Source organism: Condylostylus longicornis, unplaced genomic scaffold (assembly GCF_029603195.1).
Source record: "Condylostylus longicornis isolate FDR11 unplaced genomic scaffold, ASM2960319v2 ptg000005l, whole genome shotgun sequence".
Taxonomy (NCBI): Eukaryota; Metazoa; Arthropoda; class Insecta; order Diptera; family Dolichopodidae; genus Condylostylus; species Condylostylus longicornis.
The window spans coordinates 3,092,172-3,117,649 of record NW_026577974.1 but is presented as its reverse complement, the minus strand read 5'-3'; the positions used below and the strand labels follow the sequence as shown (position 1 = coordinate 3,117,649).

Here is a 25,478-nt window from a genome sequence, read left to right as displayed (position 1 = left end):
CAGCTAATACACAACTCATCAATCTCCTCGTGAGTTTAGAAATTTTTATATAAATGAAAGAGTTGCCATGTTTATAATTTTCTTCACATTAAAAATGAAATTCGTTTCTAAATTACTAACTATTTAAAAAAATTGGAACTACATACATGTATGCATTTTCTTCGTATTAATAGTTGTATTATTGAACAATAATATTGTACATTTATCGATATATAGTTTAATGAATAATAATCTTTAGATTCTATTTAACTGCAGCTTTAAAGTGATAGTACATGCTTGTATGATTAATAATTATATTAAATAAATGAATTAGCTAAATGAACAGTAAATAAAAAAAAAACATACTCATGTTTGAACTATTTACGAGTTTTATTTTAAATAAACTTCATCCTTAGATAATATTCAATATTCCAGTTTTTTTGTTTAAACAATTCATATTAAAAATTATAAAACAAATTAAAATTTTTACATTTTCTTCGATTGTTTAAAGTTAAATTATAATTTACAAATTCATCAATCAGTCTTTTCAACAAATTATTACATTTAAAAATAATATATTTTAGTTTTTTAAACAATTTTAGAGCAGAAATGCCTTTCTGCAGAAATTGTTTATTTATAAATTCAAAAAAGATATACCTAAATAAATTCATCTTCTAATATTATTTTTCTTTTTCTTTCTTCTCCAAAATTGTAAATAATTTCTTAATTCAATATCATGTTTAAAATATAATATGGGTCTAATAACTGGTAATAAAGAACTAATTAATGTAAATATTAGACCCAATAAAGGGATCATCTTTGGATATTTAAAATGCATAAATGGTTTTGATATTAATTCAAATAATAAACTTCCATACATTTTTTGAAAACCTAATATTATAAAAGCTATTGACAATGTAAATGATAATTTTAAAACTATTCTTATATTTTCATCTAAACCGCATGTTTCAATATTAATCATTATTAAATCTGATTCAATATTTTCATAACCATCATCTGTTGTTGATTCTTCTGATATTTTCTTTTTATTTATATTTTTTATAGTATTAAAATTATATAATTTAAATGATATTATAATTAATGTAATAATAAGTAATATTGTTGGTATTATAATTCTGATTGCTATCATTAGTCCTTGCATTAATTGACTACTAAATGTATCAAAATTCATTACACCACATATACGTGGATGAAGTTCGTTCGGTATTACCATTCCAAATACAAAGAATGGTATCGAAACTGATGCTGCTATGAACCTTAAATGAAAAAAAATAAAAAATAATATTAATACATAAGTAATGATTGTTAAAAAAAATTAAACTTAAAGAAGTTAAAATTTTGATAAAGGAAAATTGCCTCACTCTAATGAGATATCTGTTAAATTTGAATTTCATGTAGTTCTTAAATAATAATTACACTATAATTAGGAATAAATTAATTGATTTTAAAGAAACGATAATTTTAAAATGAACTCGTAATATTGATTAAAATCATGTTTAAAATATTAAATGTAATTTAAGCATATTCTTAAATAACAATCCAATTGAAAGTACATTAACTTATGTACATATTATGTTTATTAAATAAAGAACAAGTGTACTTATACATATAGTAAATAATTTACAAGATACGTGAACAAAATTTATGTTTATCTTAAACCTGTAATTAGATATTATGAAAGATAATTTCATCCTCCTAATCTAGTCAAATATGCAGTTAAGTAACATACGTTACCAGTAATTTAATTAAAAGCTAATTTTTAGCATATTTAGTATTTCACTTATTGAAATCATTAAAATTTTAAATAATTTTCAATATAAACTCTACAAAATTTATTCATTTATGTTACTTATTTGCATATATTACTATATTTACATACTTTATTAATTTTTCATTTGAATAATTTTATAAAAAGTTTTTAAATTTCACGACATTAATATTGGCGTCGCTAATATTACAAATTACAATATCAAAATTTACTTAATCGAATTATATTTGTTCTTTGCATTAAAATAATTAGCATAATAAATTAACATATCAGTCTTATTAAATAAATTAACAGCATATCATTGAGCTTATTTATTATTTATAATTATGTGAATGAAAAGTAAAATGAATTCTTTGAATTTCTTAAATTTTTAATGTTTTTACACAATTTTATTATATGTAAATAAATAACTACAGAGTTATTGAATAAAGCTGATATGGTAAAGTAATTACAGCAATAATTATTATGAATTTAAAATAGAATATCAAGACTTTTATTATTAATTTACAAATATTACAGTGCAAATAAAATCAGAAAATATAAGAAATTTCAATCTTAACTCTAATAATCTAATTTAGTTTCCTAATTTATTAATATTACACATATTACTATAAATTTTTAATTATACTAACCATATAAATAGAGCTGGTAAAATAACAGCAACACTAACTTTCTTTTGACTATAATCAATTGTTAATGACCTTACACTTTCTGTTGGTGTTGGTAAAGCAACTAAATAACCATCATTTAATATATTACCACTACTATCAACTCCATCATTATTTTCATTTCTTTCACCTTCAGTTATTGGTGGTTCTGGTAATAATTCTAAATATTGATTCTCTTTAATTTCTTTTTTAATTAATTCTTTAACAGCCAAATTATATGTTGATAATGTATGAAAATTAATTGCAATTATAAAATAAATAGCTGCTGTATTTGTAAATGAATCCATACCCAAATATACTGGGCATAATTCGACTAGAGTTATCCATTTTCTATGATTCATATAGAAAAATTCAAGGCCACAAATTATTAAATTGAATAAATCACAGAATGTTAATTGTAATAGAAGATAACGTGTACCTAAAAAAAATAAAAAGATATAATTTTTAAATAATTAAAGTAATAGTGCAAGTAATGTATTATAAAATATAATATCGTAAATATAAGAATATTTACGATATCGTTGAGCAAAATACTGTGTTTCTAGTACAGTTTAACTTTTATTTTTTTTGAATTCCTCAAGAAAACTTTATAATACAGAGTAAATAGGTTTGAAATCTAGGTGCAATACAAGAAATTTAACAGAATTTCTACAGCAACTTATTCAAATACTATACAAGTATGTACATTAAAAGCAGATACCACAGACACTATAGGCACATAACCATACCAAGATTGCACATTAAATCCTTGACTTCCTCATATTTTTAACTTTCTTAACACTCATGTAAAATACAATTCAGTAAAACTATATTTATTTGTGAGTTCAATTCTTACTTTCATAAGTTTATTGTAAAAAATTTTTTTAAATATTACCGCTATATTAGCAATATTTAATAAATACCATTTAAGGTAACGGTCTACAACAAATGTTTCCCTTTATGATGCACATGTACATACTATACATGCACGCACATATAACAGGGAAGTTAACTTTTACATACTTATGAATTTTTTTATATTTAATGCATGGGCACATTCATTTACCATAAATAAATAAATAAAAAATAAAATATTCCTTTAATTCTTTTTCTTAAAACTTCAATTCATTTGTGACTCTCGATACGTGCTTGTCAATTGAATTGTAATAAAATCATTTTGTATCTTAGTTTAATAATTTCTTTTTTTTTCTACTGTATACAAGTTCTGTACTGTTGCGTATTCACCCAACAATACATCATGAATCCCAACATTGATACCTATACTTTAAAAAAAAAAAAAACTAAGAAAAAATAATAATTTCTTTTCATGAGTTTATGACTTGCTATTTGTGACCTTCCAAACTAAAAACAGAAGAAAAAATAAAATCATATACAAGACATGAAAAAATTACAATATAAAATCAAAAGTCACAAAACAATTAAAATAATCCGGTTATAATGTCTATTGCCTTTTAGTTGCAAGTTTATAGGGTTCGATGTTCCCTATATTCCGTTTTTTTTTTTTTTGTTATACATATAACGTGCACATTATATGAATGCATAAGATCTAAAAATAAATTTCAATCATCTTTAATTTCAAATATAAACAAAGAGATTCGTTTTTTTTACATCATGTTGGTCTCACATTTCTTCTTTAGAATATGAAGTCTTCAGAAAAATTTTATTGTTCCTACACACTCATAAATTTGAAGGCATACTTATATAGCGAGTAAATATAGAAAATGTAAAGAATTTCAAGAACTTTTCAATTTAATTAAAAAATTTCTTTTCACTAATTGTTACAGTAATAAGAATACTATATTATTCTTCTTTAATATTATCTGTGTTATATCATTGGTAGACACAGTACATATATCATAACTTTTTGAGCGGGAGAATATATACTATAAGTAGGAGAAATATTATGCAGCACAAATGTACTGAATACAATTTTATTTTCAAGAATAATTCGAAACAAGAAGTACTTATTATTTTCTTTTTTTCGGAGTTAAATTCGGAGTCGGAGTTGAGAATTCGGAATCGAAATTCTAAAGTTTCTTACTGGATTAGTATCATTTCTTGCTGGATCAGGGTTTGGACTGTTTAAATAATATCTAAAATCGGACAACATGTCGTTGTCCTAAATTTTTTCTACTCCGACTCCGACGCTTTAAAAAATATTTGTTTAGTAAACTTTTTTCCATTATTTAGTATAATTATAATCAATTAAATGAAATTAACATTCCAATTACAGGCGTGATCAGGGAATCAAAATAAAATACAAAGTCATCACGAGACTTTCTTTTCCTGTTTCCATTATAAAAATATTAAAAAAGGTTACTCTACATGCATATGTTGATTAATATGTAATCATTACAATAAATTTTGAAATTTTTTTTTATAAATTTCATATATTCAATAAAAGTTCCCTCCCGTCTCGCACCGACCCTTTCCTTTATCCTCTTCTGTTATGTCTATGACACAATTTGATTTTAATGTATTCATTTTGAAATTGCTTTCTTAAATCGTAAAAGGTCTAAAGTTCATGACATAGCTATCTGTCAATTTCGATGAGAAATTATATAACACATTATAGACAAGTATCAAATATAGAAACTTAAAAAACATCATAGTGATTTCAACAATTAATTACAAAATTTTATACTTAATCTACTCAAACATATCACTAATGTGAATTCCGACAATTTATCACATCATTGTCAAATTGACAAGTCATGTACGTATATACATACATAAGTATGTATTTTTAGATTTGAGTGCATATTACAAAAATATTTTCAAAAATAAAAAAATTTTTTTTTAAATTAAAATTTAGAAATGAAAGAACATTCATTTTATATTCTTGACACTTTCAAGTGCCAAAAACATAATATGATAATGTAATTTTTGTTTAGAAATATTGTATAAGTTATTTATATACAAATGAACGTATTATACAAAAATATTAATGCATAAATGCAGTTGTTTAAATATAAAATATAAAAAAAAACGAAGGCGGAATCATTAAAAATTTCGAAACAGTTAGTATTTTATTTGTCAAAATAAATATTTAAACGGAATTAATTTATGGCATTCAAATAAACTATGTATAACAAAACCAAAATATTCTTATATAATTATTTTCTTATAATTTATTAAAAACAACCCTTCGTTTAGATTGACAAGCGAAGTTTGATTGTCAAATGTCAATTCTAAAGCCGAACTAAAACGAAGTCGATATACGAATTGAAAAAACGATAAAATTTTCAGATATGTACTTATGATTTGAGTTTTTTGATTGCTCCATGTGAAAATTGCTATATAAATATAATCAATATTATTGTAACCCATTAAAATTATTGCAATTAACCTTAAACACATACATACATAGGAAAGTACATACTTATTTAAAACACAAGTTTTTTAACAAACGTATACGTAACACATACATACGAGTATATTATACCGTAAATTGCATCACTTATTCCAGCATTTAATAATTTCATTTCCCCATATTTTCTTACAAATTACAAATCAAATTTTAATATTAAAATTTAATTTATTAATAATTACAAAACTATTTTATAGCGCTAACGCATATTTATTCGACACATAAAAATACTATTTCGTTTACCAGTTAAATTTATGCGTATCTTAACAACCTTGCCAATTTTGCAAAAAATAACAAAATTAAAAATAATATTGCGGACAAAATCAAAAAAAAAAAAGGAACAAACAAGTTTTTATAACATCAAGCCCATATATGCATTAACAAAAGAATTACAAAAGTGTTACCAATTATGGTGAAATCGAATTTAACAATCACAGCACCTGAATTATTTAATATTTTTTTTTTCGTGTGTTTCAATGTGTAGGAAGGTTCGTCAATATTCTCAATATTATTTATTGGTAGAAAGTATTATATAATAAATTTAAAATATTTTATAAATTTGTCAAAAATATTCAAAAAAAGAATATACTTAAGTAGGCAAATTATTTAAAATCAAATAGTTTTCATGATTTTTGGAAATCATAAATTAAAATTATAATTTACAATCTTGGAAAATATGAGCAAACTTAAATAAGTATATTAAATATTTCATGCTCTTGTGAAATTTATAGAATTTTTGGTTTGACAAATAAGTATGAAAATATTTTTAAGTTTTTAATAATCACGTAACTTGAGAACTGCGGCATTTATTAAAGTTAATACACTTGCGATGGCTTAAGTACTGCCCGAACTGTTTAAGTAGTATGTTTAAAAATGTAGAAAGACTCAGTTTGTTTGAAAACTGCTACAAATAAACTGAAATTATTAAGAAATAAAAAAAAATTGCAGCCAGAAGCCAAGATTATTAAGAAACACATTGCAATTTTGCAATTTATTATTATTCAACTGCGAAAATATTTTCTTTTTCTTAAAATCCGTATTTGAATTTTGAACCGAAAAAGTTAAGTTTACATATAAAGCATTTACCCCAAAACATGAAAATTAAATTTAATCCCGCAAAAAAAAATTTTCTAAATTTAGTTTTCTCTTTCTTCAACATAACTTATGTGATTTTCTCATCGCACCAGACAAAAAACAAAAAAAGAAAATAATAACCAAAAAAGAAAAAAATACCAAACCCAAAACTTGTGTACGCGAATATTTTTATAACAACCAATTTCATTCATATCACTTTACACAAATTCCATTCCATCTATTGTTAATCATTGTCCAAAAAAAATGTAAAATTTTTAAATTTATTTTCCCATCACCCATTATTAAAAACATTGAGAAAATATTTTCTCGTAACACAAACTACCAATAAAGCCACTAAGTACATATATAGGAAATTTTTTAGTGAAAAGAAAAATAAGAAAATAAAAAAATTTGTGGTAAGTATTAAGTATCAAAAGAATTTCATAAAATGTGGTAAGATTTCAGAATCTCAATAAAAACTAAAAACGTTTAACTAAAATTGTCAACACTAAAGAGAAATTAAAAGTATTCTTACTAGTTAAGGCAACACTACCTATGAATTTTTTTCTGATTAAAAGTTTTTAACTGTATTATCAAAATAACTGTATTATAGCTTACCACATAATAAAATTTTTTAATGTCATTAAAAAGAATGTCATAAATCAGAACTACTGTCACGACATCATTTCAAAACTTAAATTCAATTAAAATTTTTCAGTAAATTGCACTTGCAACAAAAAAAAAAAATATAAAACGTAAATGGCGTGAATTCTACTTTGATCGTATATAATTATTAAATTATAATCATGTACATACGTTATTAGTATTTAATAAAATTTTCCGGCAAATTCACTTATTTATCTATTATGTCTACTAACTCTACTAACATTACGCCATACAATAAAAAGTGATTCAATATACTTGCATACAAAGATATGTTTGTGAATTTGTAAAATGTCAATTTTTTAAACAATTACGACAAACACATTTTATAATGCTAACGGTAATAATTACTAATAACAAAAAATAATTATTACATGCTTAATTATAGTAATAAATATTAACGATAATTTATGATAAAATACGAATATTCAACGCCTGTGTAAAATCAGTCCTCTCATATGGAAGTGAGACCTGGCTAATAAAGAACTTTAAAGTGTAAAAAGCAAAACTGTGCAACCAAAATGCAAAATAAACAATTGTCGAAGACTTACCCTTATGCAGGATATTCTAGTCAAGAAATTGTTCGGTCATAGTCTCAAAAGGGCAGAAAGTAATATTCAAAGGAAGTCTCTGGAATGGAATACTAAGGTTAAGCGAAAAGTGGACATACCAAAAGAAATATGGATCAGTTAAGAAGGAAATAGAAGAGAACATGGTCCGGAACCTTCTGCTGTTAGAAACTCTATGCTCCGCAAGGGAATAAAAAAGGTCAATTTCGCACAGTTTGTGGAGGAATTTACAGTAGAATCAAAGTATATTACTCGTAAAAATGAATAATTTATTCATTTTTACTAGGAAAACAAAAAAATATCAAAAAATAGAAAACAGTTTTAAAACTGATTCTTTAAAATTGTAAAACTATAATGACATTCACTGTTAAAGTTCTTTTTCTTAATGTGTAAACATTACTTTTAATATTCTACAGACAGACAAAAATCAAATTCGAAATACTTAAGTAAATACACTAAAGACAAAATCAGATGTACAACATGAAATGCGGCAAAAACTTAACAAAAAAAAAAGGAATTTGAATTTCACACTCGTACAAAATTAAAATTTCTTTTTTTAACTTTCGATCTTTTTTTTCGGCTCAGAGCTCGAATTTAAAAATCAAATCTTAATATGACTTCTTTTTTTAATTTTTTTCATAAATTTTAAACTATGACATTCCATCATTAATCTATGCCTATACAGAAATTAAAAATAAGATAAACAGAAATTCAATTCACTCCTAAAATTAAAACCTATTACAAAAAAAACAGTTGCGTTTTCCTAAAAACTTCAAATCTTTTATGAAATCTTCAAAAAAAAAAAACAAAAACATATCCGCTCACAATCATAGCATCATAATATTAAATTAAATACACATATACGAATGTGTGAATATAGTTAAATAATAAATTATGAATTAATAAAACATGAAATAAGCGTTATCTAAAAAAAAATATTCGACTTGATTAAAATAAAAATGAAAAGAAAAAACTAAACAAAACAAAATATTATCCTAAAAACTATGAGATTACTTAGATGAATGAAAATAGAATTGAATGAAGTAAACAACAATCATCGAACATCAACAATACCGAAAACACGTAATGAAATCAACACTAACCCATTATCTATAACTATGATAACACACACACTTTCATTGATACTCAGCTATAAACGAATAACTACCACACACTTCAACAGTTAACACAATTTTCCTACTCAGTTGTTTACTTTTGCATGTCACTTTACACAAAAATTTTGATAGTTTAACCGCCACATGCCCGAAGTTTTTATTTTATTGTGTTCTTATTCTTGTTATTCTTTTTTTGTTTTAATTTATTTACTAATAACAACAATAATATTTTTTTACGATCACCCACTCGTCACATTTTCGAATGTCTGGTAACTATTAAAAAACAAAAAAAAACAAAATAAAGAAGTTAAAACGGCGCAGAAGAAAATGAAATAAACAAAAAAATTTACGGTTGTGTTTACAAAAAGAAAGAAATCCAAATTTAAACTCATAAAATCTGCGTAAAAACTCTCTACTCTACTATACTACTGTTTATAACGGACAATATAAAAATATTATTTAATGATTCTAAAAATAAAATGTATTATACATATAGGGTTATTTATGAAAAAATTCACACGACTATCATTAAATTGCAGAAATAACACACAACAAGGTGGCGACACAATAGAATAATGGCGACACAACAGAATAATGGCAACTAACTGCATTTCATTTATACAATAGCCGAGATACTGCGATGGCATACAAAATTTCATATACATATTCGGGTTTTTAACGGAAATTCATTTCTCTGCCAGAGAAACGTAAACAATCCACTTTTGAAGAGTTTTGAAGAGATTGTTCGTCCGTGCTTTGAGTATTTCAATTTCGGCTAAATTTTGATAAAAATTTAATAGTATGTGAATTTACTCTGTGACAGACATGCATGCGACGAATCAATAAACTCCTGAACCACGTCAAGTTTCAGTTTCTAAATTTTTGTTATTTTATTTAATTGTTACCAAAAAACTTTGAATTATTTTTACTATTTCTTTCATTAATTTTAAATTGCAATATATAAGTATGTACTAGTATTATATTGTAGCATAAATGCAGTACCCTCTCGTATGGTTGTTAAATAAGTTTTATAAATTTATGTATACGCACATTATAAGTATTATAACAATTTATAGCTCACTAGCTGCCACACTAGTTTTCATTTTTTTTTTCAACTTCTAAAATTCTATTATTCGATTGCATATCCAAGCAAATCATATCCAATAAAATCAACAAAACTGATTAGGAATTTTCAAGTTTCCTTTTTAAAATAAAGTGTACATACTTGCATTATTCTCTATCACATATATTTAATTATGTTTTAAAAAATGAAAATTAAACTTTAAAAAATTTCTTAAATTTTAAACTAAGTTAACCAACCTGTATAAATCAGCGCATACTTATATTAAGCATATGAAAACCTATTAATCTCATGTATAAAAGTAAAATTATACCCAGAATTCATCTGCATATTTAAATAATGTATGCAGACTAACGTATATAGACCTACATCTATAATTTTCAACAAGTTTTTTTTTTATATAAACACATTCACATGTTCTTGTACCATACTACTTAAAAAAGAAGTTTAAAATATTAGTTGAAGTATAAAAATTAAGTTTAGGATTTTAAGAAAATTATAAAAGCATTTTTTGTAAAGCTATTCATGAAGGCCGATTTTTGTTGTTGGTGTTGTTGTTATTTTCGATTTCTTGTATTATATTTTCAACTTTTTAGTTATCACAATTTTTTTCAATAAGGAAATTGCGTTATAATAAAAATATTGTGTGTATGGCGAATAAAATAAAAGTTTTTTTTCTATAAGAGCAAGATTTCGCGAAACGAAAACTCGTAAAGAAAGAAAAAAATAAATATGCAAATTTTGTCGTTCTTTTACTTTTTAAGGATTGAGTAATATGATTATATTACATTTATGTATGCATATATTTAGATAGTTTCGGTCCGATCCATTATCCAATAATGGTTATATGTTATACCCTTATGGTGCACTTATTAGGAAATTTAATGGTTTCGAATTAATAAACAAAATGAATTTCAACATACATGCATACAATTAAAGTATATAAATTATTCTTTAAGGTACGGTTCATAACTTTTAAAATTTTCAACTCTATATAGGTTGGGTGAATAAATTGAAAGTGTTATTGTTATAAAGACGCGCCACTCCATATGCTTCAAAAGATATTCTTAAAGCGTGTTTTGTTTTTTATTCTCTGCTCATTATTTTCTTGTTTTTTTTTTTAATAATAATTATTATTTCATTCGCCGAAAATTAAGCAAAAAAAAATTGTATTTGTGATGACGTAAGACTGAAATTTAAACTTTTGGATTAATCGACAAGTCTGTATGAAAATATGTACGTATACATGTATGTTTACTTAGTTGATAAATATTTGATTTTATTTTCATTCTTAATCCAGATGGTCGGTCATACTTTAGGCACTTTAATAGTAGTAATAGTAGCACTTATTGTGATTAAAATTGGCATCATTAATTGACTAAATTAATAATTCTAAGAACTATTTGAATTTTTTAAAGTATATTTTTAGCGGAAATAATATGTAAAATAAAAATTTTATTTTTAGGTTTTTTACACGTCCCATCGTAATACTAAATATACTGTCAGAGTTCTTGAATTTTGTTGAATTTGTTTTTTACAATTAAATATTAGCGTTTCCACTATTACGCTAGTTCGAGCAGTAATTGAAAAGATAATCTTATGCATATTGCTTCTCAATTCTATACAAAGTTTTAAAACCGTCCTTAAACTGTATTTAAATCTAAAACTAAATACCATCATACTGCATTGTCAAACTCCAAAAATTATCAATATATATTTTATGTGTTACCACCTTCCTATTGTCGAATTTCTGCACTGAAGTTAATGCAAAACATAAGGAAACACTACCACTATTGGAAATTCAACAAATAATAGTTAATCTAAATTAATTACTTCAATTTTAACATTAACAAATTAATCTAAATTTTTTGTGTCATAAAATTGGTATTAATTAATGCAAGTATTATTTTGTATCAAAATGTAGTCTTGATATTGTTGAACAATTAATTAAACAAACTGCATTTGTTTTATTATTAAACCAATTAAAATGCATTTTTTTTCTGTTCAATATCAAGTAGAACTTAATCACCACACCATGTGAGTACGTTGACGCCTTAATTACAAATTCAATTCCATATTTTTAAAGGGTGTATTGAAAAAAATCTTCAACATTGTTTAGTATGCTACATACAACATTTAATATGTACCATACAGCCACAAATTTAGCTCACTAATTATCATTAATTTTAATACAGAAAAATGACTAATTTATAAGTTAGACAAATGCAAAAAAAAAAACAATATTTAATATCAAATATGACAATAATTATTTAAATTATTATTTACAATCTTGTACACTTGTAGTGTAATTGAAATATTATACACAATTTACTTGTAAATTGAGAAGATAAAATAAAAATTTACATAATAAATTTTAATTAAAAAAAAAAATTTGATATTCATTTATTAATTTCAATTAAAACTATATTAATTTTTTTTGAAAAATTAATATTAAATAGAATTGATATTCACTAATTAGTTTTTAAGAAAACACAATTAGTATGTAAGTGCTTACTTAATTGTTTGCTACAATTTGTCTTAAAACTTAGAAATTGTCAGGATTTTATTCTAAAATATAAAAATTTTCAAAAAATCGGTCCAAGTTTAATCACTTCGTTTATAAATCTTGCTTGTACATATGCAACAATTTATTTATTTTGACCTCAATTCGTACAACACCAGTTGTCGTGCTATTTTTCAAATTCAAAAAACAAAAAAAAAATATTAAGAAATAAAAACATTGTCCAGAAATTTAAATAGAAAAGTATGTCATTATAAAAATTATAAAGAGTATAGTGTCACCGACCACCCAAGACTAATGCAAATGAAGAGATGTTCGTCCGGCAGAAACATTCTGACTAAATTCTATTTAAAAAATATTTATTTATTTTTCGTTTCTCATTGTTTGTGCTTAAATACTCAGTGATCAGATGATATATAAATAATCAGGTTAATTCTAATATGCTTCCTCATTCTTTTAATAAATCTTTAAATAATTTTAGAATATAATTTAAACTAAACTAATGATTTGAATGCGACAGCATCATATTACGTATCGTTATTAAATAGAGCGTTTAACAACAATATCGGATATATAGACTATTGTCTATGAATGCATATAAATATGTATCTGCGATGTACGCTTTAACATAATAGCTTTGTAATTGTTTATTAGTAAAATCTAATTTTTATGAATTTTGAATGAAAAATGTCCACCTCTAATATTCTTAATTTTATACTACTATAAAACAATTTCAATAATACAAAAAATTTTTTTTCAATCCTCTTTGTAACATAGTAAATGCAAGTGACATTATTAATTCTATTCATGTTAATCTATAAAATTGTACATGAAAGAATGAAAATAAGTATATATGTATTTTGCTAATAGAAGAATGCATTTTATCTAAAATCAACATGTATTTTATGGATTTCAAATATTAGCTTTACAGATTTGCAATCTATTCAATTCAAAAAAATTAATCCAACAAAAAATAAAAAGAATTATAATATTTAGTTTTTTAATTTTAAATAAAATTCAATAGGCATTCATAGTTCTATACAGTGTGTAAAAGTATTGTCCAATTAAAAAAAAGTGGACCTTTACATATTCTCAATTTCTAAATGTAAGTGTGTGTTTTATTGAAATATCAACCAGAGACACCAATACGTACATATGCATAAGTAAGGCCAATTACATGTTTAAACAAAAAAATTTAAATTTTTCTTCCAATAAGGTCAATTGTATACGTTCATACTAACTCTGTAAATTCTATGTTCTGAGAATTAATTTTCGTTTTCAGTAAACCTTTATAATTTTTTAGAAACTCACTTGCAAAATACAAGCTACTGCTATATCGTAAGTACATATTTCAGAAATAATCGAAATTTTATTTCAACGTGCCATAAACAACTAACTCACGTCACCTTAGTATGTATTGGAAGACCGAATTTTGTTTCAAATAAATTTTCTTGTTTGTTTAACCTAAATTTCAGTTAAATAATCTTAATTTTTAACAAAAATATTGATTAAAAAATTTACACAATAAATTCTTGTCAAAAAATTTTACTACATATCTCAGAAATTTTTAAAATATTGAAATAGTGAGGCCTTGTAACAGTGAATAAACAAATTTACATGTCACCGAAAATGTTAAAATACCTTATCATATTTTCCTATTTATTTGTAATTTATTTTTTCCTAAAAATTTCTAATACAATTATAAAATTCAAAATATTTCACTTTTTGTTAGTAGGAAGACTCTTTTTGTTAGTAAGAAGAGCTATTTGGCGCTTTAGTCTCAAATGAAATCGAAATTTTGTAATAGAATTTTAAAAATTCCTGTCTTTATCTTTTACATTTACTTATCTCAAATATTTATTTTTTGTACAAATTTTTTCTTTTCACTCATTTTTACTGTGTAACAATATACTCCTATTAAGCTATGTAAGAATATAATATAACTAATGTGACAAAAGATAGCAAACATGGATTTCAATTTTCCTTATCATATTACAAAATGTATACGCTTTCTTTGTAAAATTTACAAAAAACAAATATTTAATTTACAAAGATTATTGAATGAAAACTTAAGCATTCGAATGTTAAAAATAAAAAAAAAAAATGATAAAAAACTAAGCATAAAATCCGGAGATCAAATAACGTGTAATTTCGTATTATTTTTCGTACCTGCTAAACCTGTTAAACAAAAGTTAATCATTTGTACAGGATGTTAAGTATTACGTTTTTTGAAAATAGCATGAGAATACATATTTAAATACAAATTTAAATGTATTATTATATTTGGCTGCCTTCATATTTGAATTTTAGTTCAACATTATTTTACAATTTTGTTCCAGTTTCTAGCATACTTCACGTTTAACTATTTTCAGCGTCTAGAACTCTTGTACAAATTACAGGACTAGTTTAAGGAAATTCTGAAATTCAACTGATCGACAATATTATTTGCTTTTATTAAGTATGTATTGGCTTTGTGCATTTGGAAATCAAAATCACAGCCAGACCGTTCATACATAAAAACATCTGGGCCAATTTTCAACAATCGGTTCAATATTTCAATTACATATTTCCAATTCCAAAATTCACATCTATCCTTGATCAGTACGGAACTTTTCACTAAAAAAAATAATATAGTTAAAATTATAACAAAAAAGCTTAAAAACATATCGCAATATTTTAACAATATCTAAGTAATAATACGTAATTATTGTATACATGAAATATCCATTTACTTAGTAATGAGTAATGACAATTAATTATAGTATGTATTGAAACAGAAAAACGGATTCAAAATCAATGTTTTACGTTTTCAAAAACAACAAAAAAAAATTTCTATCACGATTTTATGTAGGTGCATAAAATTTGTTTTTATATTTTTCTTATATATATATATATATATATATACTCTTCAGTTAGCAACACCGGAAACAGACAGGTTTTACATTTTTACTTATCATCAACACAAAAATTTATATTTATAATATTGTAAGCAAGTAGACACATAATAAAACTCACTTATAATATTAACATATACGCACGTATACTTATACGTTCGAATATAAGAAAACTACTCCTCAGAATTCAATATTATTGTACAAAAAGAATTGATAACAAAGAAATAAATCTTTTGAGACCTTCTTATTTAAAAAGTAAATGTACAATAATTGCTCCACACTAAAAGTTTTTTATTCAATTTTTTTTAAATTTTGAAACTTTTTTAATACGCCTTCTTTTTTTTTTGTGGTATTTTTAAAGATTTTGTGTACTTACAAGTTAAAGTCTTCCTTTAATTAGTGAATTGCAGATATTTTATGTTAATTTAGTAATTATACAAAGATTTCATTTCAAATTGAATTAAACAAAAGATTTACAAAAATTGAACTAAAAATATTAGCATTCGATTTTTGTTTCAAAACTGTATTCGAAACTATCATTTTGCCTAAAGACCCTAGACCATAAAGTACAATAAGAAATAACCAGATTTTTAAGATTTTGCAGCAGTTAAGGATCAGCATCATTTCGCCAAATCCTTAAAATTCAATATCAAAAATATATTTCCGATAGGCATAGAAAGATAAATTTTAATAACCAGCCCTAAATCCTCAACTTTTGCAATAACAAATGTAACTCCAACAATTAATTAATTACAATATTCACAAAACTCATTAATTTTAGTGCTACTTAAACCACATAATAAAAATGTACAATGTTCAATTTTATTTTTTGTACTTAGTCATATTTAAAAGTTCATTTGAAAACTATTTTAATAGGTACAAAAAAAATGAAAAATTATTATTAATAATTTGAATAATTTCATTTGAATAATTACCGGTAATGTGAACTTTGTTCAAACGTACAATGTTATTCACACTGTTTATTATTTAACAATAGGTACAACAATAATTTATTTGCGAAAACATAAAATAAAAGATTTCCAAACCAAATACCAAATTTGAATTAAAATAAGTATAATATAATACTGTGTATACATTTGGCAGCTACTAACAGAAAGCATGCGCTCATATTTTAAATTTTTTAAATAGAAAGAAAGTGGTTCTCCTATTATTCCATTAAAATAAACAATTATAATTATAAATACACATATTAAATTAGGTAAAATTTAACCCATGAATCATAATTTTATAAAAAGATGAAATTTCATTAGAAAAATTGTTTAAATTTTCTTTTCTCTTAAAAATTCGTGTATCTGCTTTTATCATATTTCTCGTTGCGTAAATCTTGAAAAATTTATGCCTATCAAAATGAAAAAAAAATTGCTACTTTGTATGTGGTTAGGATTAATCTCATTGTTATACAATCAAGATTATGTTTGATTTTAACAGAAAATACATTTATGTAATCTAGATATCTTTTGGATATTTTGAATAAAAAAAATCATAGTAATTTGATATTTTATAAAATATGGCATAGTTTTAAAAATAAACCTTATATGAAATAAATTTTCTCAAAATTATTTTCACATATATAAATCATATAGGTATTATGCAAACATTATTAAAATAGTAAAATATATCTACGAATAAAATTAAAAAGGTAACTACAATATAAGTAACGCAAAAAATTAATGAGATCCGTAATTTGTTGCAATAGTTCAAATATCTTGAGATTTTCGATTTCATTATAATACAACAAATTTCTAGAGTTTTATGTAATCTTGTATAATGCAAACGGTTGCTGGAAGTATATCAATATTATGAAAAAATTGTGATAGAATTCCAAATATATACAAATATTGGTACAAATTACTTAACGAATCAAACACAAAATATTTACATTTTAGGTTTACATATCCTCGGTTAACACAAAACAAAACCATTTCAAAGATTATTTTGAATAGAAACAAAGAGAAGATCAAAATCAGAAGATCATAGCTTTAAAGCAATAAGCATTCATCCTTAAAGCAGTCTTTGATTTTCTAATATACTCTAGCATTTTGTGTATACTATAAAATTTGCAAATCTTAAAAAAAAAATTTAATAAATTTCAAAGTCACGACACTATTATTAATTTAACTTTTTTTATCGCTATCATTTATAAAAAATATAATCTTGATTGCTTAGGTATTGCAAAAAAAAAAAACGATTTTATTTTATAAAAATATCTTAGATCATCTTAGATGAACATTAATTAACACCATAGCTAATATCCTTAATGGTATTCTAAGTCAGCATTTAAAATACATTTACAAATTCTTTTAATTTCAATTAGTTTTTCTTTTTATGTACAAAAATTTGAAGAAAGATTAATTTATTTAATGGATAAATTAAATATTATTTCACTGAAATCTATTGTTAAATTTTATTTCAGTTACTTACTATATGAGCTCATAAAATTAAAGTAGGAAGCTACTTATTGTAAAAATTTAGTTGAATTTTGAATAGAAAATTTAAGTTGAATTTTAAATAGAAAATTTAAGTTGAAATTAGCAGTTGCTATTTAATTAAAATTTAAGAAATTCAATTTGTAGTTGGTTTCCTTTAAGTATTTCTTTCAAAACTTTAATTTTTGGTTTGACACCCCTAAAAACACTAAAATTTGCGTACGGTACGTAAAACCAGTACATGTTTTTTGAATTCATTGATCATAATTATATTGTTAATACATAAGTTGATATAGTAGACCTTCCTGTATAATAAAAATGGCACAAATTAATCCCTTATTTAGAAATTTTAATAACTCATATATGATCTTTTATAGTTTGGTATCCGAATTCTACTTCTATTTATCTTTCAATATTAACACAACAATATCAAAAATTGGCCTGAAAAATATCACATAACTTTAATTAGGGATATTCAAGTCGCCCTTTCAAACTACTGGGCTACTTAAGATATTTCAAATTCCTTGTTAACAACTTCTAAGGATTCATATACCTACAATAATATTCAATATAATTTCACATTGATAAATAGAAATAAATAAAATTGTTTTTGGCACATACATACATAAGTACAAGTTTCTTACCATTACATCTAGCACGAAATAATATTCCAATTGTTGTAATTGAAAGTAAAATCCCAAATAATATTATTGTACATAAAAATATCCAAATGTAAAGATCATCAATAATTCCAATACTTTTACTTTTAATAATTGTTATTGGAAAATCATCATTAAAATCATTTTCATTCGTATCATTTTGATAAAATATTGATCCAGTTCGATTTATTGATGTCCGAATAGGTGGACCGGTATCAAATATTTGTATAGTTGAAATGTCAGAAATTGGTTTTGTCATTTTGACATTGAAAACAAAAAAAAAATCTGATTGTTTATGCTTTTCAATTAATGGAATTTTTTTTTCTTTTTTCAATAAAATATTATTTAATTAATAATTATTATTGATCACATCATTTATAAATAATATAATTTATGTTACAACAATTTTAAACTAGTAAAACAACATTAAGACGCCTTTTCAAAATTGAAACAAAATAAATAAACAAAAATAAAATTTTAATTTTCTTCCTTTTTTTTTTTCTTGTTGTTATTAATTGTAGTTTTTCTTTTTTTTCTATATAAAAAATTTACAACTTGCGCGCACAAATTAATTCAACAACTATTCGTATTAAAATCAAATTATCGACTGAATCTGAATCTGATTTTAACATTTAATTCTACATTTTACAGTGTTCAAGAAAATGATCGAGATCGAGCATTGAGTTGAGTAAGCAAAGCAAAGCAGAAATGAAAAATGTTATCTCTCTATTTTGTAACATTTTTATTTCTTCTTTGCTTTGTTTATATTTAGCAGTATTGCCAAATGTTACCAATTACCTTTTCAATTTTTTTTCATTTTTGTTTGTTCAAATTCAAATTTTGTCCAATTTTTAAATTTTGAGGAAAACTTTAATTGCGAATATTGTGAACATTTCAAGATTTTATGACAATTAACAGAATCTAATATAAAATTTAACATATAAAAGTTGAGGTTTAAATTAAAATTGGATTTAGACTAAAAATATGTATTTTACTTGGAAAATTAAGCATGTTAGCGAATTGGCTCATTTTTTGTCAAATTTGGCATATTTATTTTTTTAAGTGGCAACTCTAATAATTACAGCGAACAGCGATCTAAAGTACAGCCAATTCAACAGTAAACATTCAACAGAATTTACATTACAGAAGCATAAAAATTCAGCAGAAAAAAAGAACAAAAAAAGTTTTCGATACACAAACACACGTACGGCACAAAAATAATTTCACTTTTATTTCATCAATTTTTATTACAGTTTACAGTTCAGCTCTCTATTTGAAAAAGTATAACATTACGCCGTAATTATTAACATAACAGCATAAAGAGAATCAACACTTAATCAACCATACAAATATCCGGATTTTATATTTTTTGTTTTTTTAATATAATTCCATTCAAACATTATGACATATATCGATGTTTGTTTTAACATTTGTGTTAAGAACCGTTACATTTTAGTAAACAAAAATAATGATACAAAAATTACTGAATTTGAAGCATGTTCAAATAAAAGCTAACATGATTCAGCCAATTTAGATTATTATTTGAAAGCGAGCATTGTACCGTTGTGCTACAAGAAAGCTTCTCTTTCATTGTTATATAATTTGTTGTTTTTATATTTTATGTCTCTTTTATCATTACAATATACAAATGTATGTAAGTATGTATTTTACTTACATACATGTGCTTTCGATTCAAATTCCTACACTTTTTATTCAAGTTTAATAAAGTCTTTGTCTACAATTTCAACTAATTACTCTTTGTTAATCATATTAATAAACTTAATTTCTGATGACAAAAAAATTAAAAAAAAATATGTTTTTGAATTTTTGTACATAAATAATAATAACGACGCCAACAATTTAGAGAGAAAAGAACTATCAACTTTGAGTATGGAACACGGTTGATAAATACCCTACATTTTAGGTTTCGAAGTTACAAAAGTAAAGTTGAAGTACAAAAAGTACAATTGATATACGTCACACGGCAAGTCATAAACATTTGACGTTTAAGTAATTCAAAAGTTTTTTCTTTGAAATTTCAAAAATTTAACTCAACCCTGTTTACATTTTTACATTTTTGTTTTTGTAAAAGTATAAGGCATATGCATGTGGGTGGAATGTAGATAATGTCAAATATTAACACATTCGTGGTGCCTGACAGCTCACAAATCTATGTAATTTTCACCATGTATGTATTATTCATGCATGGTAAACTGACATTGACTAACAAATTTTTAAACGTCAGCAACATCACTTTAGTTCTAAAATCGTCACCAGGTCTCGCATTAATGACTTTTAACATTCTCAATACAATCCAACTAGCAAAGTACAAAAAGTACAATTCAGAATCCCATTTTAGTACAATTAATTTTAACTCAAAATCAACACTGGTGTGGAAGCTGAACTAGAAGTCGAATTTAAAGAATCGAGGTTTAACAGTTGAATTGGAGTCCAAGTCGAGAAGTTGAAATTTAACTTGAAAAGTTGGAATCAACAGACTCGAAGTCGAAAAATCTGGAAGTCAGCGTCATAATTGAGCGCTGGTGTTAATTTGTCTGCATAAAAATCTAAGCGTTCGGGCTTAAACTTTTTCAATTAAGCCGCGATCAAGTTTAAAACTGAAAAGAAAAATGTAGCTGTGATTTGATTTAAATTAACCAAATTTTTTGTTAATTCCACAAACCTATTAAAAATGTGTTCTATTTAAATGTTTGGTTAACAACAAAATCATAATAGTAAATTTGCACACTGGGTATAACATCTCTTAGACGGTTACTCTAACATAATTACATAGTAACCTTTAAGAGCATACCTTGTGTAAATAAGACTTACCCAGTATATTTACAATTACATTGGTAAATTTACAGAATATACTTTTAAATAACAAAAGAATAAAAATGAAACATGAGTCAGGAAGTTTATTATTGCCGGTACAATGATATTCGTAGCAAGAAAATTTTGTCTTACAAAAATATTTCGTATATACATACATACATTAATACATATACAAGTTTATATATAATACATATATTATATTATTTACTCTAATATAATTCAAAAGATATCGGTCGCTTAAAAAATTTTTTATATAAAGTAGAGAGAAATTTTTTTGTTTCCTTAATTGAGAAGATCCCCTTATATTAAAGAAGCATACGTTGAAAGCATGCTAAATTAAGGAGACACATATATACATTCATACATATCTACATGCAAGAAAATCTTGATGATCACTCAACATTCTAACTTAAAAATGCGAGCACCCCAAGATGAAATACATATATGTAATCATTAAACTGAGGTATTCTAAGTGAATACTAAGAATTCTAGAACTTCAAAAATAATATGTAATTGAATTCGGGAAAAGAGAAAAACAAAATTAAATGAATGAACTTGTAAAACAATATAATGCGGAAATTTCAGGTATGGGTATGAAAAGTTCGTATGTACATAGAGCTGTGAATAAATGTGTGTTTTATTTGCATATTTGCAATTTACATTGGCTATGCGTTCACACATTCATTTACGGTATTTGGAAAAACTCCAAAATTTTTCTTAAAAAATTTTTTTTTTGTTTCTGAATAATTCTTTTGAATAAGGCACTAATTTTTTAAAATCTATTAAAACTCTATTTTTAACTATAGAAAACAACTTATTGATTGAAAAACATTTAAAAATTTTTTGGCGATGCCATGGAGTATATTTTATCTAAATTGAATTTATCTTATATTCGCACATAATTTGAATTAAGTTGGTCTAATCTGCTTGTGTTGAGTATATCAAAGAAAAATTCTTGCCAATTTCGATTTCAACGTATATAGTGGAGAGTACCACACAATTTTGTCTGGGCAAATTAAAATTTTTTAGCATTTTTGCAAGCACTTGAACACTTATTGGAATAAAATTAACCTATGTATTGTTATATTTTCTATATTTAAAAAAAATTCTCATAATAATCTTAAAAAATATCCGTGAATTTAAAATAGAAGACACGAAATTTGTTATTCAGGAAACTATAAACTATAAATCAACTCAATAATGCTCCAATAACACATTAATGTTGTAACATATTATACAGAAAATATGTTTTAGACTCATCGGAGAATTTGGTATATTTTAGACCAAAAATATCTGATCCATTCAAATTTCTTTCCTTCTTTAACTAAAAATTAAATCTAATATTTTATTAATCTACATCTGTGATTTCTAAGAATTATTTAAAAGATAAATAAAATTATCTAAAAATTAAAAAAAAAACTTTCGAAATCACCTAAATAAAAATTTTTTTTATGACAAATTCATAAATTTTCGGTCTGTCTAGTATATATAAAAATTATTTGAATGGTTCAACTTGCAGATAAATGCATTTTTACTTTTAATATTTTGAAAAACTTTTTAATTTGTCTTTTTTTTCGGTTGTAAATTGGAGTGGAGCCAAAAGCCTACAATTTCCCATTAAAAAAAAAACACAAAAAATTTATCATTTAAGATTTTTTTTTTTCAATTTTTTTATTTCACTTGAGCTCATAAAAAATGAAAATAATAATATAAAATGCTTTACGCATACTCAACTCCAATATGCTTATTATAAAAGGCACTATAAAAAAATAAAGGGTACAAAACACTATTAATTTTAAAATAGTTCTTAGCCTTCTTACGAGTATATTGGCTTGAAAAAGAACTCCAAGAAACAAGAAATTTATGGGGGGAAATTTTCAATACCTCTCAAGAATTCAAAATTTTAAATTTTACTAAAAGAGAATGGTTCGCACGATTTTATGAACTAAACAAAATTAAACTTTTATTACTGCATTTACAATACGTGTTCAAAAGCATATTGTATATACAAACACATAAAGTATGGAAGGTAAAAATGCGTGGTGCCTTTTTGAAAAGTCTTAAAATTTGACGATTTATGTATGTATGTATGTTAAGGTAAATAAACGTCCTATAAATCAAGAAAAATATTAATGCATAGGCATATTTAAAACTTGTGAGCACAAAATGAACGCAAACACAAGGAGCTAAAACAAAATTGATTGTATTTATTTTATAGACCTTAATTTAAGACTAGTGCTACTTAATTTTTGGAATAAAATTTTTATTTCGAAAAATCTGAGCCGCAAAATTATAATTCAAACAATTTCGATTTACAAGTTTTCAACAAGCTTGGAATAATTTTGTATAGGCTTTCCATACTTCATTAATCCTAAAAACAAAAAAATTAGTTGGAAAAAATCTAAACTGAGGCCGAAATTAATTAGAATAAGATTAGAAAAAATATTAAACTTTAGCTTAAAAATAGGTGTGCCTATACAAAAATTTCAATTTATGACTAAAAATAATGCAATTTTTTTTTTATTTACAAAACATTACCAAATTTTAAAACAAGTAATAAACATTTGTACATTTCTCTGAAAATTTACTTCATTTGAAAAACGAAAAAGAATTATTAAAAAATTCCAGACATGTGACAATTTACATCTGTGATTTCTGAGAACTTAAAGATTATAAAAAATTTCCGAAAAAAAAAATTATTAAAAGCGTTGGAAAAATTTCACGAATTTGGTACAACAGCGTTGGAAGAAATGAAACTTTTTTTTTTAATAAAACTATTTATAATATTTTCGTTATCGTCATATTATAAATTAATGCATATACAGTGTGTCCAGTTTGTGATGGTATTCTTGAATTAGAGTGATCAAATTAGGGTCCAAAGCAAAATATAATATGTACATATAAGCTGAACTTTCCTTTTTTCAACTTTTGGTCGTTTTCAGGACATGTTGAACAGATTTAAAACCTATGCCATAAATTCTCTTTTCAGCTTTATGAAATATTTACAAGACCACGCAGTGCTACTCAAAATCGTATTCAATATCTGGGTCTTATAACATGTTTTTGTATGTAATAATAGTTGTTATTTTGGCTTTCAATATTAATAACAAAAATGTAACGAAAATTGTGAAAATAACAATGTCAGCTTCGGAAATATCATAATACTACGGAACATCCTATCTGTATACTTGTGACGATACATCAATTATAGAGGGTGTGTTATACATACATCATCTTCATCTAAATAATTTTTCATCATTCAATTGGAATTTTAAATATGATAATTGTAGAATCCATCAAAGAACGCTGTTTATCATAAAAAGAAAATTATATTAAATATCAAAAAAGAGAATATGAAAATTGTAATGAAATAATGTTTCAGATCGAATGAAGAAGTAAACATTTTGTTTATTACTTACCAGGCAATCATTCATTTACATTCATTGCTAATATTAATTTATGATAAAAGTATCTCATAATACTCTTATTCAACTTTAAGTTTCTTAAATAAATTTATGAACTTATGTTTATATAATGCATATTGTTAGAGCGGTACCAAATCTGTTATACAACATATAGCATCAACGTACAATGAATATACCTAATTCATATTACAAACAAATTTTCGATTTGGAAAACCTTTAACTCGGACTTTTTAGAAAAACGCTCTTTATTTAAAAATTACATATTATTTGACTTAGTATGAAATTTTAGTATTAAAATATGGCACTTTATAAATTAAACCCGACTCCAAAAATACCATTAGCCTATAAGGCTCCTATCATAGTAAATTTTACTCTTATAAATTTCAAAT

At 24.1% G+C, this 25,478-nt stretch overlaps 1 protein-coding gene across 1 annotated transcript; it reads right to left on the bottom strand.

Annotated features, from left to right (window-relative positions):
• Nucleotides 1-359: 359 nt before the first annotated feature.
• On the bottom strand, nucleotides 360-19,403 carry LOC129616023 (uncharacterized). Its single transcript, XM_055531451.1, has 3 exons — nucleotides 18,815-19,403; nucleotides 2,401-2,854; nucleotides 360-1,256 (listed from the first exon to the last, which is right to left on the bottom strand). The coding sequence occupies exons 1-3, from the start codon at nucleotides 19,086-19,088 to the stop codon at nucleotides 647-649; spliced, it is 1,338 nt and encodes a 445-aa protein (XP_055387426.1). The 5' UTR covers nucleotides 19,089-19,403; the 3' UTR covers nucleotides 360-646.
• Nucleotides 19,404-25,478: the final 6,075 nt, after the last annotated feature.